This window comes from Prionailurus bengalensis, chromosome E4 (genome assembly GCF_016509475.1).
Source record: "Prionailurus bengalensis isolate Pbe53 chromosome E4, Fcat_Pben_1.1_paternal_pri, whole genome shotgun sequence".
NCBI lineage: Eukaryota > Metazoa > Chordata > Mammalia > Carnivora > Felidae > Prionailurus > Prionailurus bengalensis.
The window spans coordinates 63,482,308-63,501,461 of record NC_057360.1 but is presented as its reverse complement, the minus strand read 5'-3'; the positions used below and the strand labels follow the sequence as shown (position 1 = coordinate 63,501,461).

At 47.2% G+C, this 19,154-nt stretch overlaps 2 protein-coding genes across 4 annotated transcripts in view; one reads left to right on the top strand and one right to left on the bottom strand.

Annotated features, from left to right (window-relative positions):
• The window catches only part of SDHC (succinate dehydrogenase complex subunit C), a 36,228-nt gene extending 22,452 nt beyond the window's left edge, over positions 1-13,776 (top strand). For both annotated transcript variants that reach the window (XM_043568816.1, XM_043568815.1), the window contains 2 exons: positions 9,686-9,849; positions 12,916-13,776. In XM_043568816.1, the coding sequence (XP_043424751.1) occupies positions 9,686-9,849; positions 12,916-13,020 (269 nt within the window). In that variant the 3' untranslated portion in view covers positions 13,021-13,776. The remainder of the gene's footprint in view (positions 1-9,685; positions 9,850-12,915) is intronic.
• A 1,606-nt stretch (positions 13,777-15,382) lies between these two features.
• On the bottom strand, positions 15,383-18,740 carry CFAP126 (cilia and flagella associated protein 126). 2 transcript variants are annotated; one of them, XM_043568813.1, is made up of 6 exons: positions 18,616-18,740; positions 17,243-17,347; positions 17,066-17,128; positions 16,784-16,864; positions 16,122-16,298; positions 15,383-15,796 (listed from the first exon to the last, which is right to left on the bottom strand). In XM_043568813.1, the coding sequence occupies exons 2-6, from the start codon at positions 17,285-17,287 to the stop codon at positions 15,458-15,460; spliced, it is 705 nt and encodes a 234-aa protein (XP_043424748.1). In that variant the 5' UTR covers positions 17,288-17,347; positions 18,616-18,740; the 3' UTR covers positions 15,383-15,457. The 2 variants fall into 2 exon arrangements, with proteins under 2 accessions (XP_043424748.1, XP_043424749.1); XM_043568814.1 differs by lacking the exon at positions 17,243-17,347 and having other exon boundaries at positions 18,616-18,738.
• Between the last annotated feature and the right edge of the window lie 414 nt (positions 18,741-19,154).

The following is a 19,154-nucleotide window of genomic DNA, read 5'->3' as shown; positions in this document are numbered from 1 at the left end:
CCAAATTCCCCTCTGATGCCTAGTATACCAGGAAGCTGGTGATAGCCTCTCCTCCAATGACCTCAGTGCCCAAGGGGGGGCTCCTCTAACAGCTAAACTATGTAAATTAGGAAAACAAAGCCACTGAAGTTGTCCCATCTAATCAGTCAGACAAATTAAGTGGTGCTTTCCCTGGGCTGTGGGGACCAGCTCTGGCCTGCTGCACTGCAGTAAAGCGCTACATACAGAGCCCCTCAGGTTGGCAGCAAGTCCTGTGGCCACTTCCAGAAGCCATCCGAAGCCCTTTCAGACCCTTCTTCCCAGCACGGCCCTGCAGATGTCCCTGCAGATGAGAACGGAAACCTGTGCAAGAGCCTTGCTGGAGCCGTCCACGTGATGGTTCACCCAGCCCCGGTGACAGCACCTGATTGTTCTTGTATCCGAAGTGCTCGCACACTAATCTCATCATGTCCTGTTGTGCCTGTCGGCCTCCCTGCAGCCTCTGGCGGGGTCGGCGGCAGGAGGGTTCCTGCACTGAGAAAAAGTAAAACCCTTCGGAGAAGCATTTGCTCTTCTGGAGACCATCGATTTTGCCAGGCCACTTCATCCTGGTAATGCGAGGACAGAACCGTAGCGCTTGTGAGTAGGAAAGGCCGAGAACAAGCTCTTCAGCTGCAGATGATGAGACATTTTCTGAACGGTGCGGAAGTATCCCAAGCATTCACAGAAAGAATAATCGCCACCAGGCCTGTATTCGGAAATTCACGTCTAGTATTTAATTCTCACCATCCTAACTGGCATTAATACAAGCAGAAAGGGAAGTGAGGAGTAAGTGGCTGGTTAGTGACAGTAAGAACTGGACTGCTTTGTCTTACTGCACAGGTTGTGCTGCTGCTTTCTCCACGCCGCCTCAGTGGCCAGGATTCCTGCTGTGTCCGTAACACGCCACATTTGAGAATCAGTGACTGATGACCCTTCCCTCTCATGCCAAGCCCAGAAGAGAAAAGCAGCCACTTCAGAGTTCCACTGATTACCTATAGGTCTGTACGTAAGGCCTTTGGCTTTTCCAGAAAGGAAGCTGACTGCCTGAGCAGAGGTTTGCCCGTGTATGCGAGCAGTCTCTCACTGAAAGGCTGATCCTTCCGCCTGGCCCGTGTGAGAATCTGTGGACCTGGAAATGATGATGGTGACGGCCAGTCTGATAGCCGGGGTTGGAGAAGTTGTGCAGTATCCAACAGTGTATACATCCCATTAGTAAGTCATTGTGGTTATTGACAGCTGAAATTAAAAAGAAAATTCCTCTTGCCATTATGTGAATAGTTTTTTTGTTTTTTGTTTTTCCAGATGGCTGCTAAATTGTCAGGACATAAATACTTGAGTTGTTTGGATCTAATTAGTTAAGAAACAAAACTGTTAGGTATCTCTTTTGGCTTAGGGATACCCTTAAAAAAAAAATTACTGAAAACACTGAGGTACCATGAACTGAGAGAGTTTGAGAAGATTTGAGAAGATATGGCCCAAGAGGATTCAAGGATCTTTGGATAGATTTGGTCTGGATAGATAGAAAGTTAGAAGGTCACAGGACCCCTCCACTGTTCTTGGAATTTCAGTGCAAACCTTCATCCGAAACTTTGATAGGCACACATATGCCTAAGATACCAGACAGACTCCGCTCTGATCTGTGCACACCATGTAACAGCAGTCTTAACTGCTGAGTCCCAGGAAGGGCCGCTCATAGCAACACTCCCCTCCCAGAAGACCAGACTGGTCAGGCTGCCTCATCTTAGAATAACACCACCTACTCTGGGATAACCTTCCAGAGTCAAAACTAATGGAAATCCTGGGATGTGAACAGCAACATCTTCAGCCTTTGCTTCAATGAATGTCATAGAATTTTGTCAGCTTAATCAATTCGAAAGCAAACAAACGTCTCAAAAGAAATCAGTTGTTCTCGACACCATTCTCCTCCATAACCCCGAGCCAGTTTTTTCAAGATCAGTATTTTTTAAACAGTGGAAACACCAGCAAGTCTGAAAAAACAATTACGAGTCAGGAGTTTATAAGTGCTTAAGAAAAAAGTGTGGTGTTAGCGGAAAGGATCTGAGTTTTGTGTTCAAATCCCAGCCCGTTCACTTGATGCTAAGTAAACTTGGATACGCTTCTTAATGTTTCTGAACCTCATTTCATTCACTGCTAAGTGAAGATGGTGCTAATTTTTCAGATGGTTAGGAGGATTAAATAATTATGTAAGTTTTCAGTAAACGATGGCTGTAGCAATAATTGTATTTGCAGTAGGTGGTATTTTTCTGATATGAAAATGACATGAAATGACACAGTGTCTCTGGATATACACAAAATGGTTATCTCTGAGTAGTGGGATTATGGGGAACCTTTGTAAACCATACTCTTCTATAATGTTGTAGTTCTTTGCGATGTATTTTTGTAATCAGAAAAAAAAAATTAAGTGATGTTTCTGGGAGGTCAGGGAGATCTGGGGATCACCACACAAATTCCAGTCTATGTATAATTAGAGGAGAGACCGTGTTGGCTGGCTGCCTTTATGTTCTTTTTAAAAAGGGCTTTTTTTTTCTGGGGTGCCTGGGTGGCTCAGTCAGTTAAGCGTCCGACTCCAGCTCAGGTCACGATCTTGCAGTTTGGGAGTTTGAGCCCCACATCTGGCTCTCTGCTGTCAGTACAGAACCCGCTTCGGTCCCCTGTCCCCCCATTCTCTCTGCCCCTCGCCTGTACGCACACACCCATACACACTTGCTCGCTCTCTCAAAAATAAATAGACATCAAAAAACAGGGGCTCTTTTCTGAACTGTTTTACACACAACGGTCTGACACCAAATTCATATTTTTCCCATTAACGACAAATTTTTCAATTGTCCACGCACCGAGTGTCCTCCAATTCAGTTCAGTAGTGATACTCACCACTCAGAGTTAGTGCAGACCTCACGGGTTAAGGGGTTCAGCCCTTCGGGCTGATGGTCCCCCACTTCGGGCTCCAGTCACAAGTCCCAGGTTGCCACCTGTACTCCTCGACCCAGTCGCGTAGAGACCTTGGTTTGTGCCGGTCGCTGTGTGAAATGCTGTGGTTACAGAAATGAGTAAGTCATGGCCCTTGCTCTTGAGGACCTCATCGCCAGGTGGATTTCCCTCCCTCAGTTGCCGCGTCCACACTTCAGACTTCACTTATCACTGACCTTGGGATGACGCTCAAATCTGTGTCTTCAGGTCAGAGCTTTAGACCTTGATCCAGCTGCTTACTGCATATGCAACCTTGACGTTCCTCCCGTACCTCCACCTTAGGTGTCCTCTGAATTGAACCTGTCTTTCCCTTCCCGGAGTATCAACGTCAGTCCTCTGACAAACCAAACCTGAATGTGTTTCCCTCATTCCCTGTGTGGGTAAAGGGCATTATCAGTCGTTCATGCAAACCACCACCCTTGACTTCCCTCATTTACCCCATGTCCCCAGATCTTACCTCCTTACATCTTTTTTAGTTGTCCATTCTTTATTCTGTTACTGTCTTCAGTCAGGCTACCACCTTCATCCACCGAAGACCCGGAATTACCCACAGCCTCCTGTTCAGACTTCCTGCCTCCCCTGTGATTACTGTCCTCTGTCCCCTGTGGCTGCCAGGTTGACCTTCTCAAAGGGCATATGTGACCATATCACTGTCCAGTTTAAAACCCTTAATGATTTATCAGTCCCATTAGGAATGGCAGGATTTGGGGCACCTGGGTGGCTCAGTCGGTTAAGTGTCCAACTTCAGCTCAGATCATGATCTTGTGGTTCCTGGGTTCTAGCCCCACATTGGGCTCTGTGCTGACAGCTCAGAGCCTGGAACCTGCTTCAGATTCTGTCTCTCCCTCTCTCTCTGCTCCTACTCTGCTCATGCTCTGTCTCTCTCTCTCTCTCAAAAATAAATAAACATTAAAAAAAAAAAAAAAAGAATGGCAGGTTTTGGCTCAAGTAAACATCTCCTCCTTCTGAGCCGAGGGCAGATCAGTGTTTGTGTATGTGATACAGCCTCACAGTCCTTCTCACTACAACACCTTTTTTCTGGTTGGTTGTTTCAGGTGTACAGTATATTGATTTGACAACTCTGCATTTCTCAGTGCTCAGTATAAGTGAAGTCACCACCTGTCCCCGTACAATGTCATTACAGTATTACTGACTATATCCCCTGTGCTGCACTTTTCATTTCTGTGATTTGTTTATTTTATAACTGGAAATTTGTACCTCTTTTTTTCTTAAAATTTTTTTAATGTTTATTTTTGAGAGAGCATGAGCGGGATAGGAGCAGAGAGAGAAGAAGACACAGAATCTGAAGCAGGCTCCAGACTCTGAGCTGTCAGCACAGAGTCTGACACGGGGCTTGAACTCACGAACGGGAGATCATGACCCGAGCGGAAGTTGGACGCTTAACCGAGCCACCCAGGCGCCCCAGAAATTTGTACCTCTTAATCCCCCTTACCTATTTAACCTCTTCCCCCATCCACCTCCTCTCTGGCAACCACTAATTTGTTCTGTGTATTTAAGAGTCTGTTTGGTTTTTTAGATTTCACGTATGAGTGAAATCATATACTGTTTGTCTTTTTCTAACTTATTTCACTTAGCATAATACCCTCTCACTCCAGCCATGTTGTAGCAGATAGCCAGGTCTCGTTCTTTTTTATGCTTGAGTAGTATTCCACTGGGTGCATACACCACATCTTCTTTGTCCATTCACCTACCAGTGAACACTTGGGTTGCTTCCATATCTTGGCCATTGGTAAATAATGTTGCCATAAACATAGGGGTACATATATCTTTTTGAATTAGTGAATTTTTTTAAGTTCATTTATTTATTTAAAAAAATTTTTTTTTGATATTTATTTTTGAGAGAGAGAGAGGAAGACACAGAATCCGAAGCAGGCTCCAGGCTCTGAGCTGTCAGCACAGCGAGGCTTGAACTCATGAAACGTGAGATCATGACCTGAGCTGAGTCGGATGCTTAACCAACTGAGCCACCCAGGGGCCCTAAGTTCATTTATTTATTTTTTTAGTAATCTCTACACCCAATGTGGGACTTGAACTCATGACCCTGATGTCAAGAGATACATGCTCCTCCAATTGAGCCAGCCGTGTGGCCCTGAATTAAATTTTTGTTTCCTTTGGGTAAATACCCAGTAGTGGAATTACTGGATCACATGTCATTTCTGTTTGTCATGTTTTGCGGAACCTCCATACTGTTTCCCACAGTGTTTGCACCGATTTACATTCCCATCACCAGTGCGCAAGGGTTCTCTTTTCTCCACATCCTTGCTGACGTTTGGTATTTCTTTTCTTTTTGATACTAGCCATTCCGACAGGTGTGAGGTGATGTGTCCTTGTGGTTTTGATTTGCGTTTCCCAGGTGACCCTTGGCGTGCATCTCTTCGTGTGCCTGTTGGCTGTCTGCATGTCTTACTGTAACACTTGAGACAGTCATTATTAATTGGTACGGATTGGCGCTGAGGTGAACTGCGTTTGATTGGTACCAGGATGAAATCTCATCCTTTTTTTTTTTTTTTAATGTTTTTATTTATTTTTGAGAGAGAGAGAGAGAGAGAGAGGGACTGAGTGCGAGCAGGGGAGGGGCAGAGAGAGGGGGAGACACAGACAAAGCAGGGTCCGGGCTCTGAGCTGTCAGCACAGAGCCCGACGCGGGGCTCGAACTCACGGACCGCGAGATCATGACCTGAGCCGAAGTCGGACGCTCAACCGACTGAGCCACCCAGGCGCCCCTGAAATCTGTCATCCTTGACTGGCAGGATCAAGTTTAAACTGTGTAGTTTGGCATGTAAGGCCCTCTTTGATGTATCCCGCCACTCCCCACTTTGCTGTCCCCTTATCTCTTTTCTCAAAACTCAGCTCAGGGGCGCCGGGGTGGCTCAGTCGGTTAAGCACCTGACTCAGTTTCAGCTCAGGTCATGATCTTCAGGTTTCGTGAGTTGAACTCTGTGGCAGGCTCTGTGCTGACAGTGCAGCATCTGCTTGGGATTCCGTCCCCTTCTCTCTGTCTCTCTCTGCCCCTCCCCTGCTCACACTGTCTCTGCCTCCCTCAAAAATAAATGAATAAACTTAAACAAAAGATTTTTTGAACTTAGCTTAAAAGCACCTCCGCGAGAAAGCTTTTCAGGGTACTCTGCTCCTCCCACCAGATGGATCTTGATTGTTGTCTTTTGAGTTCCTTAGCTCCCTGTGCACACAGATACCTTGGTTGTGGGCTGGTGCCCTTTAGCACCTTACTTGGTCCTGTGGATTGATTTCCCTAAGTAAAAAAAAAAAAAAAAAAAAAAAAAAGCTGGACACTAAGCTTCCTAAGGGCAAAGACCAGGTCTTCATTTTTCTGTCTGCAAGCTTCATACAGATTTAGTACGAAGGATGCTTTTCGTAAGTGTCTGTGAAATGGAGGCGTGTGTGTTTGCCACACTTGACAAGAGTGGAGTAGAATGGCCTTCTAGAAGTTACACTCCCTGCACGCTGTCTTCCAACTCCTGCCGCTGTAAATATTTCACGTTCTTTTTTTTTTTTTTAATTTTTTTTTTTTCAACGTTTATTTATTTTTGGGACAGAGAGAGACAGAGCATGAACGGGGGAGGGGCAGAGAGAGAGAGGGAGACACAGAATCGGAAACAGGTTCCAGGCTCCGAGCCATCAGCCCAGAGCCTGACGCGGGGCTCGAACTCACGGACCGCGAGATCGTGACCTGGCTGAAGTCGGACGCTTAACCGACTGCGCCACCCAGGCGCCCCAATATTTCACGTTCTTTAGGATCTTCTTGGAGGGGCGCTTGGGTGGCGCAGTCGGTTAAGTGTCCACTCTTGATTTTGGCTCAGGTCACGATCCCTGGGTTGTGGGATCGTACCCCTCACTGGGCTCCATGCTGAGCGTGCAGCCTGCTTAAGATTCTCACTCTCCCTCTGCCCCCTCTCCCTTGTTTGCTCGCTCGAAGAAAAACAGATCTTCTTGGAAAGAGTTTGCGTAGCCATCCCAATAGCCTGACTTGCACAAGATTCCTTCTGGTGCTCAGTTGCCACAGTTCTGGTCCCTCTTCTACCTTGAGTGGAGATGGAAAAGTAGATGCTTGTTAAAATAAAGTTAATAGCCTTTCACCGTGCTGTTGAGAATCACTCTGTAATGAGCCACAGTTACCGGTGGAAATGTGTAGGGGTGGGAACTAGGTGGCAGCTATTGGAGTAGAGATTGTTTCTTATGACCGCTTTATTGAGACATAATTCATACACCATGCAATTCACTTATTTAAAGTGTAGAATTCAGTTTTTAGTATATTCCCAGAGTTGTGTAACAATCACCACGATAAGATTTAGAACATATTTTTTTTAAATATAATTTATTGTCAAGTTGGCTAACATACAGTGTATACAGTGTGCTCTTGGTTGTGGGGGGCAGATTGCCGTGATTCATCGCTACATACAACACCCAGTGCAAGTGCCCTCCTCAATGAAAATTTAGAACGTTTTAATCATTGCAAAGGGAAACCCCATATCATTTATCACTCCCCATTTCCCTCCCAATCGTCTAGCCCAAGGCAAGCACTTACCTACTCGGTCTGTGTAGACTTGTCTGTGTGGAACATTTCATATAAGCAGATTCTGCAATATGGGGTCCTCGGTGACAGGTGTCTTTCACTTAGGATAACGTTTCCAGATTTCCTCCGTGTTGTAGCATGTGTCCGTATACGGCTAGACTGTGTTTAATTTACTCATTCGTCGATTGATGGGTATTTGGGTTGTTCCCAGTTTTTGGCTACCGTGAGTAATGCTGCTATTGTGTATAAGTGTTTGAGTAGACTTCTGTTTCATTTCTTTTGTGTGTATACCTGGAAGTGAAATTGTTAGGTCATGTGTTAATTCTGTTATCATTTTGAGGAACGCCAGACTGTTGTCCAAAGTGACTGTAACACCATTTCACATTCCCACCGGCAGTGTTTGAGATCCTAATTTATCTGCATCCTTGCCAACACTTGTTATTATCTGTCTTTTTATATTTATGTTACTAAAGACAGACTGAACGCTTTTGATACTTATATAAATGTGCATATTTTATGTAAAGGTGTGTGTAATTTTATATTTAGATATAGCATCCTAGTAGATGTGAAGTAGCTTCTCACTGTGATTTTTTTAAAGATTTTTGAAAATGTATTAGAGAGAGAGGGAGGGGCAGAGAGAGACAGAGGATTTGAAGTGGGCTCTGAGCTGACAGAGACAACCCAGTGTGGGGCTTGAACTCACAAACTGTGAGATCATGACCTGAGCCAAAGTCGGACACTTAACTGACTGAGCCACCCAGGGCTGCTCATTATGGGTTTGGTTTGCGTTTCCCTAATGGCTAATTGTGTTGAGCATCTTTTCACGTACTTATCAGCCATTTATTTATCTTTACTATTTAGATCCTTTGCCTATTTTTTTAAGTTTATCTTTTTTAGTAATCTCTGTTAGCAGTGTGGGGCTCGAACTCCTGACCCCGAGATTAAGAGTCTTACCCTCCTCTGACTGAGCCAGCCAGGTGCCCCTCCTTTGCCTGTTTTTAAATTGGGTTGTGTTTTTTTTTTTTTTAATTTTTTTAACGTTTATTTATTTTTGAGACAGGGAGAGACACAGCATGAACGGGGGAGGGTCAGAGAGAGGGAGACACAGAACCGGAAGCAGGCTCCAGGCTCCGAGCCATCAGCCCAGAGCCCGACGCGGGGCTCGAACTCACATACCGCGAGATCGTGACCTGAGCCGAAGTTGGACGTTTAACCGACTGAGCCACCCAGGCGCCCCTGAGTTGTCTTTTTATTATCGAGCTGTAAGCGTCTTTGATGTATTCTGGATACAGGCCCCTTATCAGACAGATGATTTACAAACAGCTTCTGTGTTCTCCTACTTTTTCTTTTGAGTGTAGTTGACACACAGTGTTGCGTGTTTCGGGCGTACAAACACTGACTTAGCTTCTCTGTACATTATGCTGTGCTCGCTGCAAGTGTAGCTACCATGTCACTATATGTGTCTGCGTCGCTGTTACGGTGTCATTGACTTTATTCCCCATGCTATCCTTTTATTCGTCTTTTGACTTTGTTGATGACATGGTTCACAGCAAAAAAAATTTTAATTTTGATAAAGCCCAATTTATTCTTTTGTCACCGATGGTTTTGCCATCATATTAAGAAGCCAGTGCCTAATCTAGGGTCATAAAGATTTACTCCCGTGATTTCCTGAGAGTTTTACTGTTTTAGCTCTTCCATTTAGCTCTCTGATCCATTTTGAGTTACATTTTGTGTGTGTGTGGGGTAGAGATTTGAACGACTTAAAAAATGTTTCTCAGTCTTGACATAGGACTGAATATCCTGTTTTTATTTTTTCCTTCCAGAGATGATAATCTAGATGCGGTCAGAAGGTGACTTCTGGAGTGGCAGGTGTCACTCTTATAGAGAGGGATGTTGACGGGAGGAATAATGTGCTAACGTGTGTGGCAGATTTCAGAGATTAGGGTCAGGTGCCAGGCAGCCTCCCGCTCACCACAGACTTGAGCATTAGTTTAAATCTTGCCGTTTCAGGATGGGTGAGAATCGTACGACAGGTGCCAGGGGCTGTCGTAGAACCAGTTTTGTGTGTGACGTTAGCCGTAGCGGGTGGGCAGCTCTAATGGGCTTATTTGGTTTTCTCGTCAGGGGTCTCTCTGTTTGGTTTGTCGGCCCTCTTGGTCCCTGGGAACTTTGAGTCTCATCTGGAACTTGTCAAGTCCCTGTGTCTGGGGCCATCGCTGATCTACACAGCCAAGTTCGCTCTTGTCTTCCCTCTCATGTATCACACCTGGAATGGGATCCGACACTTGGTAAGTTCATTGTTTACGCGCTTTCGGGGTGAAGGGAATATAGGGGAACGTAGGGTTCTCTCCTTTGTTGCCTGGGTTTGGTGCTGCCCCTGAAGTTAGTTGTGCTGACCTTTGCCCGGGGGCCGCTTGGGGAAAGCTCAGCGGGTCCCCGGGTCCCGTGCCCTGCTCGGCAGCCCCGCCGAGCACTGGCTGTAGGCCAGCCAGACCCTTGCTTGGTCTCACTGCGAACTCGTCCGTTGTGTGAGGCGCGTCACTACAAGAGACCCCTGAAGCCAGGACGTCCCTCTGGCCTAGGAGGCGTACTTAGTACACGTGTAATTAACTGGCGCCTACTGTGTGTCAGCCTCTGTTCTAGAGCCTGGGGTTTCAGTTATGAGCTAGATGGTTGCTGATTCCTGTCAATCCAGGTGACAAACTGCTGGAGTCAAATATATTAACTTCTGTTAACTTCTGTTATCTTAACATTGGATCGAGTTGACTTTTTTTTTTTAACTGGAAATAAGGGGTGGAGTGCTTGGTTTTTTTGTTTGTTTGTTTGTTTTTGTTTTTTAGTGTTTATTTTTGAGAGAGATAGAGTGTGTGTGTGTGTGAGTGGGGGAGGGCAGAGAGAGAGGGAGACACAGAATCCGAAGCAGGCTCCAGGCTCCGAGCTGTCAGCACAGAGCCCGACGCGGGGCTCAAACCCACAAAGCACAGGATCATGACCTGAGCTGAGGTCGGCCGCCCAACCGACTGAGCCACCCAGATGCCCGAACTGTTTTTGGGCTTTTGTTGAGCTGTTAGAGAGAATGGGGCCACCTTTAACAGCAGCTGGGTAGCGAGGATCCCAGATTTTAATATTGGGGTTAAAAATTTGTTGATGGCCTAAAAGCTGTCCTGGTGTTGCCTCCTGTGTGACCTTGGGTCAGTTCAAAACTAGTGTTTCCGTCTCTATTTTATAAAGGGATTAAAGCTTAATCACGCCTGCCCCGGGTCAGAGATTAGTCTCTCCTCCAGCGTTTTAAGATTTTGTGATCTCCCTACCCCAGCCTTGCTTTCTTTCCCAGGAAGACAGTTTTGATTCCATTGTTTCTCATCTTCCTTCCTTCTGAACCTGAGTCATCTGCCAGATGGATACTTTTGCCTTAATGTGACCTTTAAACCTTCCACATCAGAGTCTAGAGACAAGCACTTTCTAAATTTCAGTCTGGTCCAAAAGACACTTTAATGGAATCAGAAAAGTGAGGGACTGAATGACCTATTTAATTAAGTGTATCTATCAACTGTTCCCTGGGGTGGTGTCCAGTTTGATTCACAATGACTTCACTGCCCTCTGGGAGGGGATAGGGAAGGAGGGCATTTCCATTAAGGACTTCTTATTCCGCAGAACAGATCTCTCTAATGAAAATCAGCCGATCAGCTTCCTCTGGTCACATCCTGGCTCAGGCGGGGTTTGCCCTGTATCTGCTTTGGTCTCAGTAAGAGGGGGGGTTAGGGGAAGAGGTCTTGCAAAATCTCAGAATGCAGTCAAGGTTTTTCTGCCCTGGTTCCTGCCTGTAATGGTAATCTCTTTGTTGACACAGTGGGGAGCCTAAAGGCTTTTCTTAAGCCCTTAAATCTGCTTTTATTTTTTTTCTTGTGGCGAGTGCTGGCTCTGAGTGTGGGACAGGATTTGGTCTACTCTGCACGGCAGTGCCAGCTCTCGCCCTCTGAGCCTCTCTGAGCCTCTCTGAGCCTGATAGCTGCCTTCCCTGAAGACCTGATGGGGCGTGGTCAGTGGCATTGATGTAGGAGACTGAGAAGTGACAGGGTCTCTGGTGTTCTGAGGAGTGTCCCTCCATCACTACCAGCCAGTAGGGCTCCTTTTTTCTGTTTTGTTTTGTTTTGGGTTTTTTTTGTTGGTAAAACACCGTTCCTATGTAGGCAGAACAGCTCTATGTGGAATCTGCTTGACTCCTAATCTGGTCCAGGTAGAGAGAGGCCTGACTCCTACTCCCTGACCCCGCGCTGGGCTCTCCCTGACTTTTCTCTGAAGTGCTCCTGACTTAGCTTAACCCAGAGTGTGGGCGTTGGTGCTGTGCAGGGGGCAGCCAAGTGTGGAAAGTGTAGAACCTAGAAATTCTGCTTTTGCCCTAGGGGATCTTTTAGTGACTCAGAGTACAGTATGTTAGTGTCCCTGGGGTACAAGAGAGTCGAGATCAGTGTTTTTAAACCCCTGGTTTTTGTTGCAATGGGTAGAAAATCAGGTTAGTGGGTTATTACCCACAAAACCAGAAATTAGGGGTGCCCGGCTGGCTCAGTCGGTGGAGAGTGCGACTCTTGGTCTTAGGGTCGTGGGTTCAAGCCCCACATTGGGCATAGAGGTTCTTTAAAAAACAACAAAACAGGAATTTAGTAGGATGCGGCATACAGAACGTAGCACACACACGCTAATGGTAAATATCGCTTATTCTTTCGTGAACTTTCGCTATAAATATACTGACAAACAGAACTGAGACGTCGTGGTCTAGATCCCAGAGTATTTTCTTAGGGTACTGGTTCTCTGACAGATGTGACTTCTCAGCGGGGGTCCCGTGAGCCACCGTGTCTGAGGAATCACGTGTAGTGCGCCCCCGTTGTGGAGCTTCGCGCTGTACGTGAATAAGTTGTTTCAGAAGTCTTGCAGCTAAACGGCCACCAAATTCACTTGACCATAGAAGTTTTCTCGTGCAGTAACTCTCAGCATTCTGAGGGACTAGTTTGTGGAGGGACACACTTGGGGAAACACTGATTTGGTGGTGGTGTCACGAGGGAAAGTTACATCTCTTCAGTCTGGAAGCTTCTGTATGTAGGGGCCGAGGATGCCTTTCCTGTCCCCGGGAGAAGGGGGGGGTGGGTGCCATGTCGCACGGGCTTTGAGAAGGGTGGAGGTGGGTCGGGTGTGAGAGAAGCACTTTCCCCCTTGACCCGGGCTGAGGGCGGTTGCCCTCCATGAGGTGGGGCTCCTGTGTCAGAAAGGACAGTAGCCAGGACCCTGATTGCTGAAATCCTTTCTTGCTTGCTTTCTTCTCCTTCTTTTTTTTTTTTTTTTTCTTCTTTTTTCTGCAGATGTGGGACCTCGGGAAAGGTCTGAAGATCCCCCAGCTGTACCAGTCTGGAGTGGCTGTCTTGGTTCTTACTGTGTTGTCCTCTGTAGGGCTGGCAGCCATGTGAAGAGTGAAGTTCCCAGCATTGTCTTCCCATAAATGATTCACTGACCTGTCTTCCTGTTGGTGACTCTCTTCTCCAGCCGAGGCGCAGTTCTCCTGATTTCCTCAGACCCTTTGTGCTCGCACATCCCCTTGGAGCTCAGTAGCAGTAGATACCTTATAGAGCCATGGCAGTGGGAAAGGGCCCAGTTTCCCCTCGTTTCTAAAGATGGAATGACTCAAAAATTCCCTTTTCCTGCCCCCAGCCTACAGCCTACTCCGGGCCTGGGAGCCCTCATTCTCTGTCCATATTGGGCCTTGATTTGTGCTGACGGTCAGCTTTTGGCTCCTTCTTCCTGAGACAGTGGAAACAATGCCAGCTCTGTGGCCTCTGCCACGGGGACCGGGAGTGGGGCTGTGGGCGCCACCGCCTGTGGGTTGCTAGCTTAAAGGACAGTTCTGTTCACTGGTCAGAGCCCAGGGTCTTCAGCGCCCACACAGCATGACCGAAAGCACAGGGGTGGGGGTGGCGGGGAATTAGCCTGTCCCAGCTAGAGGGAGATAAAGAGAATCAGTTGACTCTTGAAGCAGGTGCTCGGGGAGGGGGGGGGGGGGGAGATACACAGCTCTTGATGCAAAAGGAAGACCCAGAAAGTTATCGCTGAACCTATGAAGGGTTATTTTTTCCCCTGCATTTCTGGAAAAATGAGCCTCTTTGCTAATCCAAGTTCGTAGGGCATCTTTTTCTGAAACTGAATTAAAAAAATCGTTTTGTCTTTGACTCTCCTTGAAATCGAGAGAAACCCAGAGAACGGCGGTCGGGGAGGAGCCAGTTTCCTCCCCACTCCCTCTGCTCTCAGGCGTTCACATCCCCCAATCTGACCTTTCACAGGAGGGAAACCGCTCGTCCCTCTGCCACTGACCACTGGAACGGTCTTTAGGGAATCAAATGCAAGTAGCCAGAGATCGAATATCATACAGAAGCCTCAGAGACGGAAGGAGCAAGAGAAAGGAAGCTTAGCATGTGGAAGCTCGGCGTTCCCACAGGCTCCAGAATCCCGCTGAGAACTGCTTATAAACCTCCTGGTGCAGTTCAGCACGCTGTGAGCCAGGAAGGGAGCCAGAGCCCCAGAGGTGGCAGCTGAGGGATCATGAGCTGGGTACATAGACTGGGAGAGAAAGGGGGGCCGAGACGAGACAGGAGGGATTATTCAAGACCCGGCAAAAATTTATAATTTAATGGGAAGACTTGCTGCTTTGAAAATCTATATGAGCCAGGCTCTTGGGTCCCTAACTCCCTTGGTGGGAGTGCTGTTTTGATATTCTTTGGAAACTCAGGGGTAACATCTGTCTTGTCTGTCTGACTTGTTGGCCAACTGGTTAATGCTGTGGGTTGGAGAGGAGGAACAGGGACTGTGTAACTGGTGGCCGTTGGGCAGGAAGACCTCGTTTAAGCCAAGACCGCGGGGACCTGCTGCCCCAAGAGTCTTCCTCCCGGCCCCCAAGGGGTCTTTGGCTTTCCACGCTGATTGCTTCTCCCTTTTTGTGCAACTAGCCCTGAAGAGTCTTTGTAGCCTTCCTCCGCTTAAACCCTATGTCCTTTGTCCTTGTCCTTGGAGTGAGGGACAAATGTCCATGAGGGAAGGTTTTGGCATCGGAACCGGGAAAGGTTCGGCAAGGGCATTGCATTGAACGGTCAGCACCAGGACGATGTAGAACAGGAGAATGGTAAACAGGTGTTAGAAGCCGGGAAGCGGATCTTCACTTTTTTGGTGGCTTCTTAACCATTTGACTGGTTGGGGTTGGGGTCCAGTGGTCATCAAGTTTGTTATTCTGCCCTCAGTTCCTACTTACCATCTCTCTTTGTTTTTTAGGGTTTTTTTTTTTTCCCCCTCTATCTTCTAATCACTTTTGTATCTTCAGTTTTCAAACTATGGATGTACGTTTGCTTGAGTTTCACTTTTATAGCTCTCTCTAGTTTGTCTTCCTGGTGTGTTCACCATCCTCAGGTGTGAAGTCTTACACAAAGGTAGTGTCTTCTGCCCGTGTCTGGCTTTCCTTACCTTTTCTCCCCCATCTTCTCCAGACACACGCATGCAGCCTCTACTCAACGCCTGTACTTCCGACCCAGAAGTTGTAGTAGGAATGCTCGGGGTGAAAAATGAGGGGTGGCAGTGAGGGACTGGTGGTTTGAGATTTCTTTTGCTACGATTCAGACCAACTTACTCTTGGTCGCTTTTGGAGTATAAGTGACTCAACCTGTGTAAACACGTATTCCACCTCAAGCCCCTGTCATGTTCTTATTCCTATTCTGTTTCCTCCAACCCTCCTCCTACTAACGGGTTACCGGGGGCAACCATAACAGGAGGAAAACATCCAAGTCACTAAAAGATTCAACAAATGATGTTTATTTTCCAAACGTACCTTTATTCCCACCCTGAAATCTCCCCGTTCTATATCCCTCACCAGGGGTCTTGCTTCCTTCGCTCAGTCTCCAGACAGGTTTTCTCAGTGGGGTCCCTGGGTGTCTCCGGAGTTCCAGGTTTGTACGTCTGGACCTCAGCTAAATTAGGACCTGCCCAGTGCTCCGGCATGCGCGGGCTCCCAGGTGGGCTCTTGGGAGAGATGGCTGGGCTTTGGGGGCCTGGAGTGTGACCTGCAGAGGGGTGTGAGCTTTGGGGTTGGTCTGGGGAACTGAGGTTTACAGCTGGGGAGTTGGGGATTATGGTGGGACTTGGTGCTTGTTGTACGGTCTTTGTGATCCACTTCCCGAGTTTCCTCTGGCTGTCTGGGTCCTGAGGCTGTCGGGTAGAATGCAAGAGTTATGTTTCTGGTCAGGCCTAGATCGTTCCTGGTCCTTAGAATCCTTAGAATCCTAGCTCCCTTTCTCCCCGTACCATGGACAAAAGGTCAGGTCAGGTCATTTTACACTGGGCAGGGGGGAGGGCGTAAGATGTCATTAGCTCCTCTCCTTAGGTGTCAGAAGACGGGGACTAGACAGGCTAAGACAGAGCTGGTTAGAGGCTCCCCCTGCTGGGATAGTGATGCCGTCACAAGAGGCATTTTTGAGGTTGAAAAGAAGCGGGGGGGTAATAGGATTTGAGGTTGGGTGGGAGGAATAGATACCTTGCCGAAGATTTCAGGACGCAGCCCGTTGGAGGCCTTGAGTAAATCCGGATTTTTCTGTATCCACTTGGTGAGGGAGGCAGCACCAGCCACTGTACGGGAGGTCAGGGTCACCCGGGCGGGGGGCACCTTCAGAGGCATTTGCCAGGTGCCCATGAAGGATCCCCAAGGACTTGCCTAAAAGGAAGATGACGCGGTCCTGCGGCAGGGTCCCCACTCCCAGTACCGCACCTGTTGGCAGGTCCGTTGTCTCCCTTCCACCCTGTACCCTCGGGAGGCGTGGCGACGAAATCAGTCAGAGACACAGCCTCCCCACCCTCGCTTTACCCCCTTTCTCATTTAGGCCACTCTTATTTTTTTCAGCATATTAACTCTGAGGGCCTAAATTAAATCCTGTGTCCTTGGGCTAAGTCTGGCAGAGTGCCCACTGCATAAGTATCATCACGTGAAGGTGTTCATCAGTGTAAGGAATTCTGGGTGCTCACTCTGTCATGTTGGATAAACTGGCAGTTTGGGGGTGGTCGTGTTGCAGTGGTGAATTAGATGGAATTTTAATTTCCAGATAGTGGCTGTGCTAGATTGCAAACCTCCAGTCTCGGTCACCCCAGTTCTGTGCCTCAGTTCTTTACCTTTCTCAGTAGGGATGAATTTCAGTATCTCACCTTGGAACGGGGCACCGAGGGCAGCAGATGGCCACGATCATTGGCGATAAACTGAGTGTAGCCTTCGTGGGAAGAAATTCTCTAGGGTAGAAGCGAGGAGAGGAGCGTTTGTGAAAATGGAGTGGAAAAGAGAGAAGGTGTCCTAGGGGCTTGAGGTAAGGGCTGAGGGAGAGGAGGGTCTTAGACTTTAGAACAGGCTAAGGAGTTCGGTGCCAGTCAGTGACAGAGAACATGGGGTAAAGAATCAGAAACCGGCCTTGCAGGAGCCCTGCCCATGAATACCTCTTTTGTTGGCTTGGCGGGAGACCAGTTCTGCAGATACTTGGGTGAGAAAGCTTTTTCGTACTGTGGAGAGAAAGACGAGAATCTCTGTGAGGCTCAAAGGCCCCATGCCCAGGAAATGATAACGAGGCGAGTCCTTGAGAGCGGAGGACCAAAGACCTGAAGGCTTTAACTCACTGTAGAAGGGATGTACTCTTGGTCTGCATGTGTGCTGTTCAACATGGGCCACTAGCCACATGTGGCTACTAGACACTTGAAACGTGACTAGTCTGAATGGTGGTGCTTTGGAAATAGAAAATACAATGAAGACAGTACAAAAAAGAGAATGCACACATTTAAAGTATTGATTAAACATTAAAATAATATTTTGGACTTACTAAGTGTATCATTAAAGTTAATTTTATTTCGGGGGCACCTGGTGGCTCAGGCAGTTGAGAATCCTACTCTTGATTTCAGCTCAGGTGATGATCTCCTGGTTTGTGGGATCGAGCCCTACATTGGTCTCTGTGCTGAGAGTGCGGAGCCTGCTTGGGATCCTCTCTCTGCCCCTCTCTGCCCCTCCCCTGGTCATGTGCGCGCACACACACACATACTCTCTCTCAAAATAAAATAAACTTAATTTGATTTCTTTTTAATTTTTTTCATGTAGCTACTAGAAAATTTTCAGTTACGTTGCGACTCGCATTATCTTTTTACTGGGGACCCCTGGTCTAGAACAGGGGTCAGCAAAGTGGCCCGTGGGCCAAACCCATCCTCCAGTCTGTCTTGGGATGACCTGAGAAAGCTAAGAATGTTTTTTATAGATGAATATTTGCGATTGATATGATAAAAGGTAACACTAGCTTTGTATCCCAATTAACTAAAATGTTTTCTCATCCCATAAGAATTCCATTTTTTTCGGGGCTCCTGGATGGCTCCGTCAGTTAAGCGCCTGACTCTTGGTTTCGGCTCAGATCATGATCTTGCAAGTTCATGAGTTCCAGCCCCAGATTGGGCTCTGTGCTGACAGTGCGGAGCCTGCTTGGGATTTTCTCTCTCTCCCTCTCTCTCCCTCCCTTCCTCCTTCCCTCCCTCTCTCCCTCTCTCCCTCTCTCCCTCTCTCCCTCCCCCACCCTGCTGGTGCTGCCTCAGTCTCTCTCGAACTTAAATAAACACGATCTAAAAAAAATCGTTTTTTCATTAGTATTCCCCAAAAAATGCAGTTACTATATTTTCAATCTTGTCAAAATTTTATGGAAAAATATTTTGCTGATGTAAGTACCCACATAATATCTCTGATTGTGTCTCTTGGCCCTAAAAATAAAATATTTATCCCTTTGCCCTTTACAGAAAAAAAGACTTGCTGACCTCTTGTTTAGATCCTACAAACTTAACCCTGAAATACCTTTTGCTCGTCATTGGGCCCTCTACCCTGAGGAGCTAAGGAGGTGAAAAATAGTCTCACCCCACTTTCAGCTGTCCATTCAATAATCAGAATCCCATGGGAGGGTCAGTCCAAACTTGGAGTCTGGAAGGCAAGATGAAATGTTAGAGATGGGAAAAGAGCTTACCTGGTTTGCACTGTAGTTGGTGGCCATGATCCTGCCACTTCTCGCTGTTTACCTTTGTTGCCTGGCAACTGCAGAAGGCAGACCTTCCGGGACTGCCGGTCCCTTCTACTTGTTCTTTGCTTTCTCCGATGACACTGCTCCAACCTTTCCCGTGACACTTAGGTTCATTTTCGTTTTAGGGATGTGAGAGAGTAAATAAACATGAAAAAATTAGCTAAATAGCAGCCCTCTCTCTTCTTTAAAAAAAACTTTTTTTTGAAGTTTGTTTTGAGAGAGAGTGAGCAGGGGAGCGGCAGAGAGGGGGAGAGAGGGAATCCCAGTTAGGCTTTGCACTATCAGCACAGAGCCCAACATGGGGCTTGAACCCCTTGAACCATGAGATCGTGACCTGAGCCGAAATTAAGAGCTGGGTATTTAATCGACCGAGCAACCCAGGCACCACCCTCCCTTCTAAACTCGTGTAGACTCATTTGTATTGTGAAGATAATAGGGCCTCCCTTTACAGGGTAAATGAGATAAAGTGCAAAGTGTCTACACAG

Coding starts and splice junctions, on each gene's coding strand:
- CFAP126 (XM_043568813.1), bottom strand. CDS start 17,287: ATGTTGAACAGCACACATGCAGACCAAGAGTACATCCCTTCTACA. Junction 16,865..17,065: donor CCGCCAAGCCAACAAAAGAG/GTATTCATGGGC, acceptor CTTCTACCCTAG/AGAATTTCTTCCCACGAAGG. Junction 15,797..16,121: donor GTCCTGAAATCTTCGGCAAG/GTATCTATTCCT, acceptor TCTACCCGACAG/CCTCAGGACCCAGACAGCCA.